The sequence below is a fragment of the Mytilus galloprovincialis genome, chromosome 10 (assembly GCF_965363235.1).
Source record: "Mytilus galloprovincialis chromosome 10, xbMytGall1.hap1.1, whole genome shotgun sequence".
NCBI classification, from domain to species: domain Eukaryota; kingdom Metazoa; phylum Mollusca; class Bivalvia; order Mytilida; family Mytilidae; genus Mytilus; species Mytilus galloprovincialis.
Window position 1 is genome coordinate 77,348,693 of NC_134847.1, and position 18,544 is coordinate 77,367,236.

At 31.8% G+C, this 18,544-nt stretch overlaps 1 protein-coding gene across 1 annotated transcript in view; it reads right to left on the reverse strand.

Moving 5' to 3' along the window:
- The window catches only part of LOC143048436 (tubby-related protein 4-like), a 71,075-nt gene that overhangs the window by 43,169 nt on the left and 9,362 nt on the right, over nucleotides 1-18,544 (reverse strand). The window contains exon 2 of the mRNA XM_076222113.1: nucleotides 3,659-3,940. Coding sequence (XP_076078228.1) covers nucleotides 3,659-3,919 — 261 coding nt within the window. The 5' untranslated portion in view covers nucleotides 3,920-3,940. The remainder of the gene's footprint in view (nucleotides 1-3,658; nucleotides 3,941-18,544) is intronic.

Genomic DNA, 18,544 nt, shown 5'->3' on the forward strand with positions numbered 1-18,544 from the left:
GTTGAATACATTTGACGAGTCCTATTAGAATTTTGTGTGACTACTTTTCTTAATTCACTAAATTAAATTACTTTTATTTTATTTGAATCAATTGATTTTGAAATTGTAGTAGACATTCATTATTTACAAATCAACATTTGTTTTTTTAATGATTCCTTAGATTCCCACAAAATTGTCACAACTGCTTAATAACCAACATACTACAATATTGATTAACAGAATAGTCAATCTACGTGAAATCTCTGAAGTTTGTCATGAATTTTCACGAATATTTCTTGATTATTATGTTATGTTTCCAATTTGGTAAAGTTGAAATTTTAAATATTTCCAAAGAAATGTAACGAAAAGCAAAATTCATACGATGATTTTAACTGCATGAATTTAAAAACATCTGACCACAGTTACATTGCTAATTCTGAAGCTTTTTCGAACCACTAACATATTTCTTCAGATAAACTGAAAAATCGTGGACTATATAGTTGTGATCATTGTAATCAATGTAAATGACAGTAAGAAATAGTTTGAAACCAGTGTTGAAAATATCGTCGTTATATATACAGATTAATGAAGGAGTAAGTTTTGGTTTCTTCAGAAAAACATTGCAAATCATTATTACAATAAGTTGTATTTGGTATTTCAAGTGTAGCTAAATGTAAGAATAGGAAGCATTGCGTCCAATAAAAAGCAAACAGATTAAAATATTTCATGTGTACGACACGATACAAAACTACTAGTACCAAATAACTAAATCATCTACTGCGTATGTTTCGCCATGAATCTGTGCGTTAATTTTGGTAACATTAAGCGATTCTCAAAAGTTAGTACTACTGTTTCCAGATGCATAAAGACATTCCATTATAAGTATGGGAGCAATTAGGTAATAAATAGGACAAGAGTCTCCAAAGACGACATGGCAATGCGCTCATGCTTTGTCTGATAAACGACAAAGAAGATGACAATACATCATTCTTTTAAATTGGATCAATACATATTTGTTCCTTGTGGCTGCTTTGTTGGGAATAAAGGATAATAAAACAAATATATATTCCAACAAGGATTTGCCAGTAATAGAGTTTTCGTCTATTCTACTACAAATAAATGAGAGCTATTCCGATAATGTCGCCATAGTTTGATGGTCAACATATCTTGATGGGATCTTCTGGATATAAATAACGGTATATCATCATGGGGGTCATTAAGTCGACAAAATGAGTTATAAGACTGGAATTGCACCGTATATCACATTTAACGGTAAATCTCCATATATTGACAAAAGGGAGGGTAAATTACTTACCAATTCATTATGGGTCTGGTGGATTTCTAACAACAAATCAACTGATTAGAGAGGTTCATAAAGGAAAGGAAAACGATGAAAGTGATGGAAAAGCTGGCGCAGTCAACAAAGAAACAGGCCTAAAAAATATTTTTTCTTGAAGAATCTTTGAAGGGATAGAACTCCGTGAATCGCTATGATTTCAATAGTAAAGCTATAATCTCTCAAAAATGAAAAGCGTTTAACTCTAAAAATCTTTTATCAATGATTTTTTTTCAGCAGTTATTACAGGAAAAGCTGACACAATGAAAACTTAAGGAGAAGGTTCACGAAGGGTTAAAATTGGCCCTAAATTTTTAATGTTTTTTAAATTGGGCAAAACAATTACAAATTTCAAATATAAATACTTATGATAAGACTATTAAGACTAAAATATACATTTTGGCACCTTTCTTTAAATTTTTTTGGAGCTATGACCCCTTAAATATACATCATTTGTATTTTAGATCATTTTTGGTCAATTTTAACAGTTTTTGGCATAATTAACCTTGGCCGCCATCCACGATCCAAAACGTTTTTAAATTGATGAATTCTATATCACATTGGGAGTCTTTTGGTTAAAAAACATTTTGGAGTGTATTATGTACTGTTATGAAAGGAACTGATTTATTGAACATTAAGACTATTGAACTAGACCCATTTATGAACCCATTTATTAACGTTTTAGTGTTTTATGATAAAGTTAATATTTTAGGCCATTTGGGGCCATAAGTGAAACTTGTCATTTGATGTTTAATAGAAAGGATTGTGACCAAGAAGGCCTTATTTTAAGTCTAAAATCTGCATTTGTATTTATGACCTGAAATATGCATATTAAGTTATGCTAGACGTATGTACTGAATATAGATTCTTGAAGTCAAAGCTAAAAGCTTTAAATAGTTATCAAAGGTACCAGGATTATAATTTAGTACGCCAGACGCGCGTTTCGTCTACGTAAGACTCATCAGTGACGTTCAAAATATTTATAAAGTCAAACAAGTACAAAGTTGAAGAGCATTGAAGATCCAAAATTCCAAAAGTTAAAAAGTCTTGTATTCCTAAAAAGTTGAGCCGTATTTCATGATCAAATGCATATTTGAGGTCCGTGTCTTTCTGACACATATGATGTTGATAGTAAGAGAGGAAGGATCAAGTACTGCAAAAAAACTAATAATAAAACACACACCATGGCATATGATTGTCCCTAAGTCAGTAACCTCGTGGTTGTTGTCTTTACTTAATCATGATGGTTTTCCTCTATTATAGATTATGTGTAAAGGCTTACGTTTTCTAGTCTCTTAAATTCTGTCGACAAATCCTTTAGATCCGCGATTAAGAGATTGACATATCTTATAGATGTTTTATTTCTATAAATCATTCTTTTCAGATTTTTGCACAAATAGCGCTTACACAACACTTCAGGCAAACTGTTTTTTTTTACTACGTATGCTTTATTAACTTGATCATTTCTTTAAACTTAAAAGGTAGAAATAAATCAACTGCTTTTCAATTTAGAAGCAATTGTAGATTAAAACATACTTTTAACCTTAAGCGAAATTATTTTCCAATAACATCATGCAAAGATGTTCGCAGAGCTATCTGTTAATAACTTTTTTTATATAGCTCTAAGTATTGATTTAACTCTAACCAAACTTTTGTTCATTTATCTCATGAGCTTTTCAATCAATAACATAATGCGATATTTTCATATCAAAAAGGTTAAGAAATATCTGATTTGTTCAAAGTTATTTCACATTTATAAAAGTTTGTCATTAAATACATTTCCACGTGGATACCATTTCGGAATTTCCCATTAAATTAAGTCAAATATTGTACATTAGACGATATAAATGACTGTTGCTTTAACAAAATGATTCTTTATGAGTTTGTAATTCTGTTTAGAGTAGTGTTTTTATCTGGTATTCATCATATTGCTCATCAACATTTTCTATTTCGTGAGTTAAACACGTACTGCTATTGATCAAAAATGATTGTTTTTTTCTCTTTCTTATCTGGTCTACAAAGATATGTGAATCAATACATAGGATAGTTAAATATGTAATAATATAACGGCCACTGGGAATGTAAAACACATTTCATATAATTTGTTTTAAAAGCACATGATATAAAGTTAGTTCCTTATTTCATGTGAAAAAGTAAAACCTGATTTTAAATAAAATCACAACCTGTCTTTTTTATTAGTTTCGTCAAAATTATATTTTTGAATTTTTTTATTTTTTTTTTTTTATCTTAATATTATGGAAATTGAAAACATAAATGCTGATGCATGTCCTTATCGTGATATTCTTTTCTATTTTGTATTTGATAAAATCATTAGAAACTTACCTCACTTCTATGTCCTCGTAGGTTGAAATTTGACCTTTGGGGAGGGTCGTACTTCCTACAATGGCTTGTTGTGAAGGTAACACCGACCACTCCTTTACCATTGCCTCCTGCCAACCATCCTTCCATGTAATACTGGTTCCTGTTTAATTTCCATCCTCCTTCGTCTTCTGGTAGGGTATCTGGAACCTTTCCCATCCATGATAGAGAGTGTATTGTACACTCAGACCGTGTTGTGTTATTCTGCTCAAAATGAACATGCATGATTCAACCGTTACATCTTGTCTGAAATCAAATAAGATAGATTTGTTAATACAATACGCAACAGGTTACAACATCTAATATTGATTTGCTGGTTATGAGAGATTGTAAATAGGTACTGGCAAAGCAAATATACTCTTTTTCGCACTTATGCCTGATAATCACACCTTTTTGTTCATTTACCAAACATAGTATAAAATTGGCATTAAATATTGATCAACATAGTATGCTCAGACAATAATGATTAAAGAGGGAGGACAAACTATTTACAAGCGAATATTTTTTAAAGGATTTCAAGTGTTGACGTCTGTTAAGTTAAATAAAACGGTCAAGTAAATTATACAGAAGGAAAAATCATACACACGACAAAACATGTATGAATTTGTGTATAAAAACACCACTCAGCGTCACATATTGATGGCTCGCAGGATAACCTTTGGTGCAACCAAAACAATTTTGAAGTTATGTTAATTTTTAATGAAAAGGAATAATGAAAAAGAGATAAGTGTATTTCATTTAGATGAGTATCGTACATTTACTTTCTTAAAAACATGTTAATAACTGCATGCTTCCCGAGCGCGTTTCTATATTTACCTTCATCAGGAAAGCACAAAGTCAAATAGTTGGTCAGCTTTGCCTTAGGGAGTTAAATTTATAATTATTAAAGTAAACTAAGTTATTTCAAAGACATTTAAAAATAAGGCTTTCCAGTGAATTTTTGATTAACACGTTGTTTACCAGAAATAGTTGGAATCATAAATAACGGTCTTTATTATTAATTGTGTTCCAAAAAGGTATGCTTTTTGGTTTATTAAGTTCACTCATTTAAAAAGTCAAAGTTGTGTGACCATATGTAACATATAGGTCTGTGTCATATCCTGACTAAAACAGACATTGAAAAAGAGTTTTAATTTGTAGACTGTTATGGAATTGTCCTTTCACAGATGCCCAGGGATAAATGTTACATTTAAATTAAATCGAATGTCAGTTGCTGCTTCTTCAGGGCAAACTTAGCAAGTGCAAGTAAATATATGATATTTCTGACAAAAACATATAATTAGGTCAATAGGAATGTCGTAACTTTAACAGTTAATGACGTTTAATGACCACAGTGCCATGTAATAATCAGAATTTACAGTTAGCTGCTAGATCGTCTATTCAGACGCGTAACAAGTTATCTGGTAATCAGTATTTACAGTTAGCTGCTAGATCGTCTATTCAGACGCGTACCAAGTTATCTGATAATTAGTATTTACAGTTAGCTGCTAGATCGTCTATTCAGACGCGTAACAAGTTATCTGATAATCAGTATTTACAGTTAGCTGCTAGATCGTCTATTCAGACGCGTAACAAGTTATCTGATAATCAGTATTTATAGTTAGCTGCTAGATTGTCTATTCAGACGCGTAACAAGTTATCTGATAATCAGTATTTACAGTTAGCTGCTAGATCGTCTATTCAAACGCGTAACAAGTTATCTGATAATCAGTATTTACAGTCAGCTGCTAGATTGTCTATTCAGACGCGTAACAAGTTATCTGATAATCAGTATTTACAGTCAGCTGCTAGATTGTCTATTCAGAGGCGTAACAAGTTATCTGATAATCAGTATTTACAGTTAGCTGCTAGATTGTCTATTCAGACGCGTAACAAGTTATCTGATAATCAGTATTTACAGTCAGCTGCTAGATTGTCTATTCAGACGCGTAACAAGTTATCTGATAATCAGTATTTATAGTTAGCTGCTAGATTGTCTATTCAGACGCGTAACAAGTTATCTGATAATCAGTATTTACAGTCAGCTGCTAGATTGTCTATTCAGACGCGTAACAAGTTATCTGATAATTAGTATTTACAGTTAGCTGCTAGATCGTCTATTCAAACGCGTAACAAGTTATCTGATAATCAGTTTTTACAGTTAGCTGCTAGATTGTGTATTCAGACGCGTAACAAGTTATCTGATAATCAGTATTTACAGTTAGCTGCTAGATCGTCTATTCAGACGCGTATCAAGTTATCTGCTAATTAGTATTTATAGTTAGCTGCTGGTATCAACGTTAGAGACAAGTATTCTGTATGTAGGTTTTATTCGAACACAGTTGTACATGGGGATACGTCTCTGACTTACAAAATTAAGTTTCTAGTTCAAATTTATGAGTTTTTTTTTCGGGAAGGAACATCACAAAAACCTTTTTCTTTTTCTTCTTTTTTTTTTGTATATTGCGAATCAGAAATATAAAAGCGAAGGAGTATTAAAGCAAGGTAATTTATAAAAAAGTAAAGGGGCATCTATATATCTTTTAAAGGCTTTCTTATTACACTATAGTTTTAATTTTATTTTTTTTTGCCCTTTAATTTTCATGCATCATTCAGAAGAAAAAAAGGATTGGTGTATGACATGACCAAATAAATATCATTTGTTTCATTTTTTTAAATAAACATGATTCGTTGTGATTTCACTCGAAGCGAACTTTCAAGGAAATAAAATAATAAGATCACAGAATTACGTGTGTTCTATTGAAGTAAACTAGTTACATAAAAGTACAGTATGTGTATGTGGAAAATAGTCATCCAATTAGACTAACCAATCCCTCAGAGTTTAGTTAGCAAAATCAGACGACCACTGTCATTTTAAGTAACTGGAACAATCTCTTTGCAGTGAAGCCTATCTAACTAAAGAACTTACAGAAACCGAAAACTTGTCATAGTTCATCGCATTAGAAGTTTTTGTGAATCAAAGTATCGAAACCTGTCAAAAATTTCAATTTCAACATGTATTATTTTTTATGTTGTGGTAGCATAAAGTCAAATACGATTAAGGTTGAGTCGACAAAAGAAATAGAAGATAACTGACATGTAGTCAAATAAGATAACGCAATAATTCATAACAAACCTAAACATGCTTTAAAATCAAAATTAAAAAGTACTATCATATATAATACTAAGCAAAGGGCATGATTTGTGTGGCAATATTTCGATTTATTCTACGGTTTAATTAAATTTTCGTATTGTTCTCTCATATATAAGCAAATCACATTCCACTCACATCTGGTAGCAAACTCGAATAAAAGTGGGAATGGAAGCGAGTTTAAGAAGGCGAACATGTTGAGACTACGACAATCAAAACAAAACCAAAACTGTTTTCAACTGCAATATTTTTTACCAAATTGATTTAACATTAATGATATCATTACTATTAGACATACAAGGGGATAACAGGAGTTGTAAAGGAATACAAATTTGTTATACAACTGCTAATTTATTTAGTAATAAAAATACGAATATAAATACTTTGACATTAAAAAAACGAATACGAATATTATTGTATTTCAAAATTGATGTATCGAGTAACTCACTATCGTTTTACTTATTTCCCACTGTTTTATTATCCTCTTTATTGTCATAGCTCTAATTTGTCCAACATTCTGGTGCCCAATGGTATTATTTTTATCACAAGGAATGGGATGTTAACAATAGTTCATTAAGATAGGAAATAAACATTTTTTTCGACATAACACAATTCGTGTCTATTTCAGCTTCATCACGGGATTTTATAATAAATAAAGGGGGAAAAGAAATCATTTTACAAATTATAAGATGGCCAGTCCCTCTTCTTTGAAATACATTTCTAATATAATAAAGGAACAGATTTGAAAGCTGTATAGAAAAATAATCACTGGCGTATGGTTGCAAATGAACAGAAAATACTACATAGGATTATATGCTTGAATTACACGCTGGGGCTGAAAACTGGCATATCATTGGTGAATAGTTCGAAAAAATTTTAAAAAATGAATCACAAATTCATTTTTCAAATTTTCATTACTGTGCATCCCTGATCAACTAGAAAGCAGGAATATACAAACACCTGTTAAAACATAAATTACCAGTCATCACATAAAAAAGAGGCGAAAGATACCAAAGGGTGCTTAAACTCAATAAACAAATCATTGATAAGACGGGGGGTATCCAAACCCACCAAATATGTAAAAATGAGACCAACATATAATTTTAATGAAGGATTAAAGGAGGCATATGAGCTACGTCAATGGAACTACAACCTTACGACACAATAACACAAGAAAAATATATCGAAGGAACAAAAGCTGAATAATTTGGAAAAGTAGCATACATACGTCAATTAAAAAAATCTTGAAAACAGGAAACATTTCTCGTTAAAGAAAACATGTTCATTATCCATAAATTCATAAATTTTTTTAACCGGATTATTTCGCAATTATTGATATTTCTATGTCACGAATATAGTAGTTAGTATTTTTTCAAGTTACGTCCCTCTAGATTTGAACAACTTTCGGTATTTGCTTCCGTGACTAATTGAAACTAACTCAAGAAATAAGAATACCATTTTTCATAGTTGCACCTCTATCTAGAATCACCACGCTGAAATCATTTTCACTTGGTTTTCCGTTCAAAAATCTTGTTTTTGATTTTGAATAAACGGCAGGCGGGTATCGGCAATAGCTTGTGACCAATGCTTTTTAAATTTGTTGTATTGGTGAAAAACTGGTGGTCAAGTTATAAATTGACATGTAGCCGGGTTTCCTGTATACTTGCAGCCTTTAAAATATATTATCTAATAAGCAATCATTACTTATTTTTGAATATGGTTAAAAAGTAAGGAACATACATTTTTTCAGGGGATTGTTGTCCAAGCATGAATGAAATTGCCCTGTTTTAACATAGCGTGAATAGAAATTTTAGGAAAAAAAAGAAACTATAAATATATGAACAAATATATTGTAGAAATGTGAAATATATACTAATTAATGCGTTATGACTAACAAAAAAAGTTAAAAGAGTCCGATTCTCATTCTGAGTTCTAAATTTCATAATACTATCAGCATACGACACTGTATCTACAACACTGTATCTGAAACCTTTTCGATTATTTATAGTGTATCCTCCTTCGTTGAGTGGGAGTATGAGTCGACATAATACGATCCATCATTTCACCTCGAAAATTTAAAAAGAGGTAAATTCTTCAATCCTACAAAAAAACTAGTATCGAGAGAATAAAAAAAATACATGGTTCATTATTTTAAAAAAATGTTAGAATGGAGTACAAACTTTAGTTTGATTTAAAGTTAATAATTTGCGTAAAGTTTCTTTACCAATCAAGTAAACTAGATTTAATGAGATCAATATTTAGCGCACAATACGTTTAAAGGGAAGAAGTGTCACACATCACAAACATGCAATAACAAACGATTTGCAACCATCCTAACAAAGATTATTTTAAACCTTTCCGTTCTCCCAAATGGCAAGAGTTGTAGCAAACATGATATGACACTGTCTTATCTTCTTTAGTGGTATATAGCCTTTGATTAAATTGTTGAGCTCAGTGGAGTTCTTCCTAAAGACGGAATTGATTATTTGGTGTTTCTTTTTATTCCGATTGTGTCACATCACTTAATTACTGACTGGGTTTATATAAACGGTTTAATACAATCTTCTCTGTGAAAGTGTGATAAGAATTTAGATTACTTCCTCTAGGATTTACTACAGTGAATAATCATCAGGGATTTATAAGGCATTCTGACTTTAGAAATATGCAACTGAATGTTGGAGGTTATGACAAAAACCTTGGAAATAACATAGCTTAGAGTTAGGTCAATAATCAAAAGTCATCAAGTTTTTATTCATGATTTTTTTTTATGCATAATATTAACGATGTCAGTTTAATTCTACACACAATGATTTTTTTTTTCGAAAATATTTGTCTCTTCGGTTACGCTCAAGGCTAAAATTTTAAAATCTAAAAAAAAAAAAATATGTAAACTTTAAATTGCAGATATGACCAAAAAGGACTGGAAAAGTGTATTCACTACCGGCATGGAATCAGAGCTGAACATAAAGGAGAAATATTCCTTTATTGAACATGTCGTTCTAAAATCTCAAAAGCATTACTCTATTATTATTTATAAATAAGGCAATAAAAGACCTTTAAAACTTACCAATGATTATAGAGACTGTGATAAACATGTTAAATGATTTTCAAACATTACTGAACATCAGCTTCGTTACATAACCTAGTAACATTTCTCTTCCAATATTCTATCACCTACTTAACACTTTCTAAAGTGGCAAAAGCTCTTAGCAATATTTGACCAAGCGTTCTGAATAATTAAAACAACCGGACAAATTGATCTCTTGTTAAGTAAGTAGCTGTGCGATCGATTTAATGATAGAAGTCGTTTTGTTTCATATCATCTGAATAATTATACTCTTAAGGAAAAAAATGTAAAGCTACAGCTCAAACAACAACTAACGTATTGTGTTATAGCGACTTAAAAACTATTGTGATATTTATGGTATATAAAATAAAATAAAATAAAATTTATCCAATGCAATCATAGGTTTGAACGTGGTTTTCAATTTAGACTTATTCAAGATAAAATATGTATTCACTCAAATGAGTAATAACGTTTTTACCTAAAAATTCAATATAGAGAGAAAAAAAGCATCGTTAAAAAATTGCATTAAAATTTGGAAGGTTGTGTTGAATATTGACCGAGTATGTAAATAAAATACCTGTATGTTGTTAAAAAATTTTGTTAATAAAGAATTGGAAATATATCCTTACGTATGTCCTTATGTGTGCCTAAGTTGTAATACATTGTCTTGTTTTGTCTTGTAATGAACGTAATCAGAGAGTTAAAGTATAATCCTTCCCCAAGCTGATAAATTAAAGCTCGTTATTAGTAAACTAGTTGCTGCTTATTGAGCAATGCGTACCATTGAAAATATATGTCAATCAATCATTACGAACTTGTCAATTAAACCGCTTTCATCATGGAAACATTGATTATTGAAAAAGTTACAGAATAAAAACAAAGGTCTTCCATTGACATGTCAGGAATGTAGTTTTCATTGTAGAATATTTATTGACTTCTTGATATCATTGAAAATATACCTGTCTTTTTCATTTGTTTTGCGTCAAGTCTAATTGTTTAAACCAACCAGCATGAAAACAGATATAAAACTAAAATTACCTATACTAAACTTCACATGGTTAAACAAGTTGAGGTTTTTTGTTGTTTCTTTCTTTTTTTTTTTTTTTTTTTTGTATACCAAAAATGATTCAAGACATACAGAATGATATGTCTTCAAAGACCTAATTAACAATTCAGTTTCTAAATTTATGAAAGATTTAAGAAAAAATATGCATATGACAATTATCTCTTAACAAACTGTAAAATAAGACATATAGCAACAGAACATGGATACTCTGAGTTGTATAGTTTTGAAGAGTATTCCTGTGTTGATCGAACAACTAACGATTATATTTGATTTTTTTTTCCTTTTTTTAAATTCATATATATTTAGATTTTGTCATGTCAACGACTTATATCAAGTGAAGCTGAAAAGAATCTTGAAATTATTTCATACCGTGTTGACAGCGTCTTGCATATTTTCAAAGGTAGTACATTTCAGAATAAGAATTTACGATAAAAACATTCATCTGGTGACAGTAGCGATATAACATGCATTAGGTTTTTAAATAATCGTAAAGACGATGGTGACACCATACTCTGCAGCCAGGCTCTACTAAATCAGAAATTAATATTCTCGTCAGGTTAGGTTGACAAATTAATAATTACCAAGGCGATAAAACTATGAATATATACATTCAATCAACTGGTTTTATGTTTGACATGAACATTTGTATCAACAATGATTGATTCCACCTTTAATTCAATTTAAATTCGAAGTGACTTCATAATGCAGTGATCTGTCTCCAATTCAACAGACTGACATTAAACTTTCACTATAATAGGTCTACATCGAAGAACAAAATGATTGTTTTTTCCAACTTTCTAGAAATAATGATGTATTATAAACGATCGTAGAAATAGAAAAAAATCTCTAAAAAATCTAATAAAGCACGACTATCAAACATTAAGTAATGCTGTTTAATAAGTTATTAGTGTCTGATTTCAAATACTTTATGAAGACAATCAGTTTTGTTGGAAATAAGACGATCAATATAAACATAAGGGGATGGATATGATTGACAATGAAAAAGCCATAGACCAATAGATATGGATGGATGCTACTATAGGTCAATAATGAAAAAAAAAATAAAGTTAGACTATAACAGACACCGACATGACCACAAAAACCAACGGCCTGATTTAGAAATATTATATAAAACAAAAATGATAGATAGAAGCAACCAACGACACCCATTGAGTTATAGGCTCCCGACAGGAACAGTTAGGTAATGAATATGGCTTGGTTAAACATGTTAACGAGTATTCACCCTCCAACGACACCCATTGAATTATAGGCTCCCGACAGGAACAGTTAGGAAATGAATATGGCTTGGTTAAACATGTTAACGAGTATTCACCCACCAACGACACCCATTGAATTATAGGCTCCCGACAGGAACAGTTAGGTAATGAATATGGCTTGGTTAAACATGTTAACGAGTATTCACCCTCCAACGACACCCATTGAATTATAGTCTCCCGACAGGAACAGTTAGGTAATGCATATGGCTTGGTTAAACATGTTAACGAGTATTCACCCTCCAACGACACCCATTGAATTATAGGCTCCCGACAGGAACAGTTAGGTAATGAATATGGCTTGGTTAAACATGATAACGAGTATTCACCCTCCAACGACACCCATTGAATTATTGAATTATAGGCTCCCGACAGGAACAGTTAGGTAATGAATATGGCTTGGTTAAACATGTTAACCAGTATTCACCCTCCAACGACACCCATTGAATTATAGGCTCCCGACAGGAACAGTTAGGTAATGAATATGGCTTGGTTAAACTTGTTAACCAGTATTTACCCTCCAACGACACCCATTGAATTATAGGCTCCCGACAGGAACAGTTAGGTAATGAATATGGCTTGGTTAATCATGTTAACAAATATTCACCCTCCAACGACACCCATTGAATTATAGGCTCCCGATAGGAACAGTTAGGTAATGACTATGGCTTGGTTAAACATGTTAACGAGTATTCACCCTCCATCGCAACAACTTATTTTAAGACATTACAGCACAACAAAAGAACAAACTGCAGTTTCTTCAGTTACTTAGTTTGGTCATACAATAACAAGACCTAATAAACAATACAGAATAAATCCCAGAAATGATGACCACGTGTGACATTTACCCCGTAAGAATATGTACAGGGGTACGGAAGCTTCTATAATTAGAGACATAGTAGTTCACCTTATTATACTGAAATTTAATTTGAACTGTTATATTTGCAAGAAAATTAGTACCGTTAATTTTATATTGAAATCCAGTCTTTTCAAAGTCGATAATAGATATTTCAGTTGTAAATAAATATCAATCAAAGAAAATCAAACTAAGCAATTAAAATTGTTAACACGTTTTATAAAACAAAGAAAACAGGTTAATTAAGTTATATTTCAAACTGTATATAATTTTATCGTAACTACAATCCCCTTCCCTTTCATGAATGTGACCTACCGAATTAGACTATTTACCGGATTTGTTATCACATAAGCAACACGACGAGTGCCACATGTGGAGCAGGATCTGCTTACCCTTCCGGAGCACCTGAGATCACCCGTAGTTTTTTGGTGGGGTTCGTGTTGTTTATTCTTTAGTTTTCTATGTTGTGTCATGTGTGCTGTTGTTTGTTTGTCTTTTTCATTTTTAGCCATGGCGTTGACAGTTTGTTTTAGATTTATGATTTTGACTGTCCCTTTGGTATCTTTCGTCCCTCTTTTAATCAATTTTAAAACAAAAACATACGGACTATTTAAAAACAACAGAGTATAGCAATAGTTTATATTAATTGGTCTATTAAGACAAAACAAATATTTAAAGAACCAATTCTCAAAACTCCTTTTGTTTTATAGATAATAATATCATAAAACCTGAATGTTTAATGTATTTTTTTTTCCAATTTCTGAAAAATCAATATATATCTATTACAACTTCTATTTAACTGTTGACCAATTTATTTTATTGAAATCTGAAACATCACTACAAACACATTTATATCGAACAAACTGAGAAATGGATATTCGATGAGAAGAAAAAGCGTAATAAAGTGTCATCGTTTGTTAATCCTTCTTAATGGCTTATTGTATTATAAGTTTACAGGCTATAGCTAACATATAATACCTGATCTATAGCCATATGAATAAACGAAGATAATTCTTTGTGAAATAGAAATAACAAATAGTAGAAACATACGAAAATAAAAGAACTAATTTTTTGGCAAAAAGGGATGAACATAGGTAGGAAAACAAATGTGAAAATAACTAATCGAACTCCTACCGAAACGTTGTGGTGATGGTGATGAATCACTCGATACGATATACGGCTCTTTAACATATCAGACAATAGTAACCTTTTAAAACAAAGTAGTTAGACCTTTTTTCTTTCTGATGTAATCTTTGAACTATGAAAGATGTTGTTGCAAACTTTGTATAAATGAAAGCTGAAATTATTTGGATCCTTCTGAACTATATATAATTCTTTAAATAATTTCTGTTCAATTTATATAGCTTTCAGAGTGTGTATGCGGTTGGTCGAAGTGTATGCGTAGACGAAATCTATACGTATAGCCCAAGCTAGTGTTTGAGTACAGTATTGGTGCATTGATATAGCCGAAGTGTGCACGTATAGTCGAACTGTGTAAGTATAGTAGTAGTGTATAAGTACAGTCGAAATGTTTAAGTACAGTCGAACCGATACCTATAGTGGAAACATGTCGGATATTTCTGTTCCGGCATATCATGCATATCGTGTTTGTGCTCTATGCAATTTTGTGTAAGCAGGTGTTTATGACAATTGTTTGTATAATTAGATCTCTGCTGTATTCTAAAACGACTGATATACGCCTGGAGTAAAATAAATACCACAAAGGCTGTAAAGCAATTAAGCTTACAACGGAAATTGACACGAATAGATGGTGTGTACCTTATAATCTAACAAATAAACCTGTATTTGAACAGTGGTATACTACGGTTGCCTTTATGTGATAGTTATATTCATGATAAAACAAAATATATCTTGTATAACAAAATCTGCAAAATCTTGGAGAACAGTAAACACTATGAGATGACCAAACACACACAGACACAAACAGATGCAAACTGCATACATTACCAACGTATCAGGTATTGCATTATAATACTGAGAAAAAAAGTTTAGGAAACAATTATTGTTAATTTCTAATATCACAAAAAACAGTATACTACTAAACATAACCTTACATTACATAGATTATCGTAACAAACAAAAAACATACTGCACAATATAAACACAACCAAACAATATCAAATGTTATTTGCTACTGCTTTGGAAAATTTTGATATGTTGCTTAACTGTTTGTTCAATGCATTATTGTTCTTCTGTTTCAAATATAAAAAAAACATAAATTTTCTTTTTCATTGTTGGTTAATCAATATGATCCTTGAAATAGTTTGGCCGACAACATTTCCCTTCTTCACTATATTTAGATGATTTGTAGAAGACGAGAATTGTAAAATATTCTTCAATTCTTTTGGATGTACCGATTTGTTAAACCATCATATTGTATTCCAACTGTGGCAATATTTTCAGAAGTAATTGAACAGATTATCATTGCTGTAGACAAACATGTAGGTAAAGTTAATGAACTGCATATAAAACACCCTTCCTTTGCATTTACGTTTATCAATAGTGTTTAGTAATGTTGAGTCATGAAATAAAACACCATTTCTAAGCATTTTCATTAGACCTCACATGGAAACGGAAATGAACAGTGAATCACAACTCGTACATTTGTTTTGCCTGAATTATCTTTGTCATGTATTGATGGAAACACGAATTCTACTTTGGACATAAATCTACACTATTATTTTTGAATACTAGTCAACTAACTTACTTCTAAATGTCCGTAATTTTTATCAAAATTTACAAAAATTAAATCGTATAAAACGCACCCAATCACATATGTGATAGTTGCAATAAAATCAAATGTTCTGAAAAAGTGTGAGATGTTTTCCGTAAATAAATCATATATCAGATGGACCAATTGGCTGAAGATATCTTGAAGAACAATGGAAATGTCATACAACAATATTATAGTCGAGAATTACGGTTCAAGTTTGGAAATTTTAGATAAGTCAAATCTATTTTACATGTTCAAAGAGACAAAATGCATCACATGCAGTGTAATATTGTCTTATCTTTAACGTGAGAAATGTACTAAATGGTGCGTGTAATAAGTGCGATTGTATTCGGGGTGTTTGTTGCTATACCAGAGACTGAAATCTATTTTATCTTATCATACTACATGTAATATATCTCTATGTCGACACTACATAAACAACGCAAACAAGATTTGTCGGATATGCAAATACAAGTTTATCAATGTCTTCTTTAATCAGACAAATAATCAAACAAATAAAGTCAGAAGAGACACAATCATTATCCACAAAGATTTATCGGATGTCAATCATTACTGGACATAGTCAATTACCATATGTATACATAGGGGGTCAGTAACTCTTTGGAGCATCACCTAATTACTGGACATAGTCAATTACCATATGTATCAACAGGGTCAGTAACTCTTTGGAGCATCGCCTAATTACTGGACATAGTCAATTACCATATGTACCAATTGGGGTCAGTAACTCTTTGGAGCATCACCTAATTACTTGACATAGTCAATTATCATATGTACCAATTTGGGGTCAGTAACTCTAGTGAGCATCACATAGTCAATTAACATAAGTATCAACTGGGGGGTCAGTAACTCTAGTGAGCATCAACTAATTACTGGACATAGTCAATTACCATGTGTATACATAGGGGTCAGTAACTCTTTGGAGCATCACCTTATTACTGGACATAGTCAATTACCATATGTATCAACTGGGGGTCAGTAACTCTTTGGAGCATCACCTTATTACTGGACATAGTCAATTACCATATGTATCAACCGGGGGTTAGTAACTCTTTGGAGTATCACCTAATTACTGGACATAGTCAATTACCATATGTATCAATTGGGGGTCAATAAATCTTTGGAGCATCACCTAATTACTGGACATAGTCAATTACCATATGTATCAACTGGGGGTCAGTAACTCTTTGGAGCATCACCTAATTACTGGACATAGTCAATTACCATATGTATCAACTTGGGTTCAGTAACTCTTTGGAGCATCACCTAATTACTGGACATAGTCAATTACCATATGTATCAACAGGGTCAGTAACTCTTTGGAGCATCACCTAATTACTGGACATAGTCAATTACCATATGTATCAACTGGGGGTCAGTAACTCTTTGGAGCATCACCGAATTACTGGACATAGTTAATTACCATATGTATCAACTGGGGTCAGTAACTCTTTGGAGCATCACCTAATTACTGGACATAGTCAATTACCACATGTATCAACTGGGGGTCAGTAACTCTTTGGAACATCACCTAATTACTGGACATAGTCAATTACCATATGTATCAACTGGGGGTCAGTAACTCTTTGGAGCATCACCTAATTACTGGACATAGTCAATTACCATATGTATCAACTGGGGTTCAGTAACTCTTATGACATCAACTCATAACTGGACATAGTTAATTACCATATGTATCAACGGGGTCAGTAACTCTTATGACATCAACTCATAACTGGACATAGTTAATTACCATATGTATCAACGGGGTCAGTAACTCTTATGACATCAACTCATAACTGGACATAGTTAATTACCATATGTATCAACGGGGTCAGTAACTCTTATGAGCATCAACTCATAACTGGACATAGTTAAATACCATATGTATCAACGGGGTCAGTAACTCTTATGAGCATCAACTCATAACTGGACATAGTTATTTACCTTATGTATCAACGTGGTCAGTAACTCTTATGAGCATCAACTCATAACTGGACATAGTTAATTACCATATGTCTCAACGGGGTCAGTAACTCTTATGACATCAACTCATAACTAGACATAGTTAATTACCATATGTATCAACGGGGTCAGTAACTCTTTGGAACATCACCTAATTACTGGACATAGGCAATTACAATATGTATCAACGGGGTCAGTAACTCTTATGAGCATCAAGTCATAACTGGACATAGTTAATTACCATATGTATCAACGGGGTCAGTAACTCTTATGAGCATCAACTCATAACTGGACATATTTAATTACCATATGTATCAACTGGGGTTCAGTAACTCTTTGGAGCATCACCTAATTACTGGACATAGTTAATTACCATATGTATCAACGGGGTCAGTAACTCTTATGAGCATCAGCTCATAACTGAGTATGGTCAATACATTGGTGGACTTGTCTTCTCTTTGGTTGCGTTCTTGTCTCTTTGACATATTCCCAATTTATATTCTCAAATTTATTAATTACCATGTGTATCACCCGGGGTCAGTAACTCTTATGAACATCAACTAATTACTTGACATGTTCAATATCAATGTGTACCAACAGGGGTCAGTAACTCTTAAGGTCATCAGCACATATAATGATACATTAACCTTGTTCTAAAAAATATGTTAATTATCCGAAACGAGAGTGTAATGGGTAACATAGATATATATGAAGATTTTAAGGAAATAAATTGATAT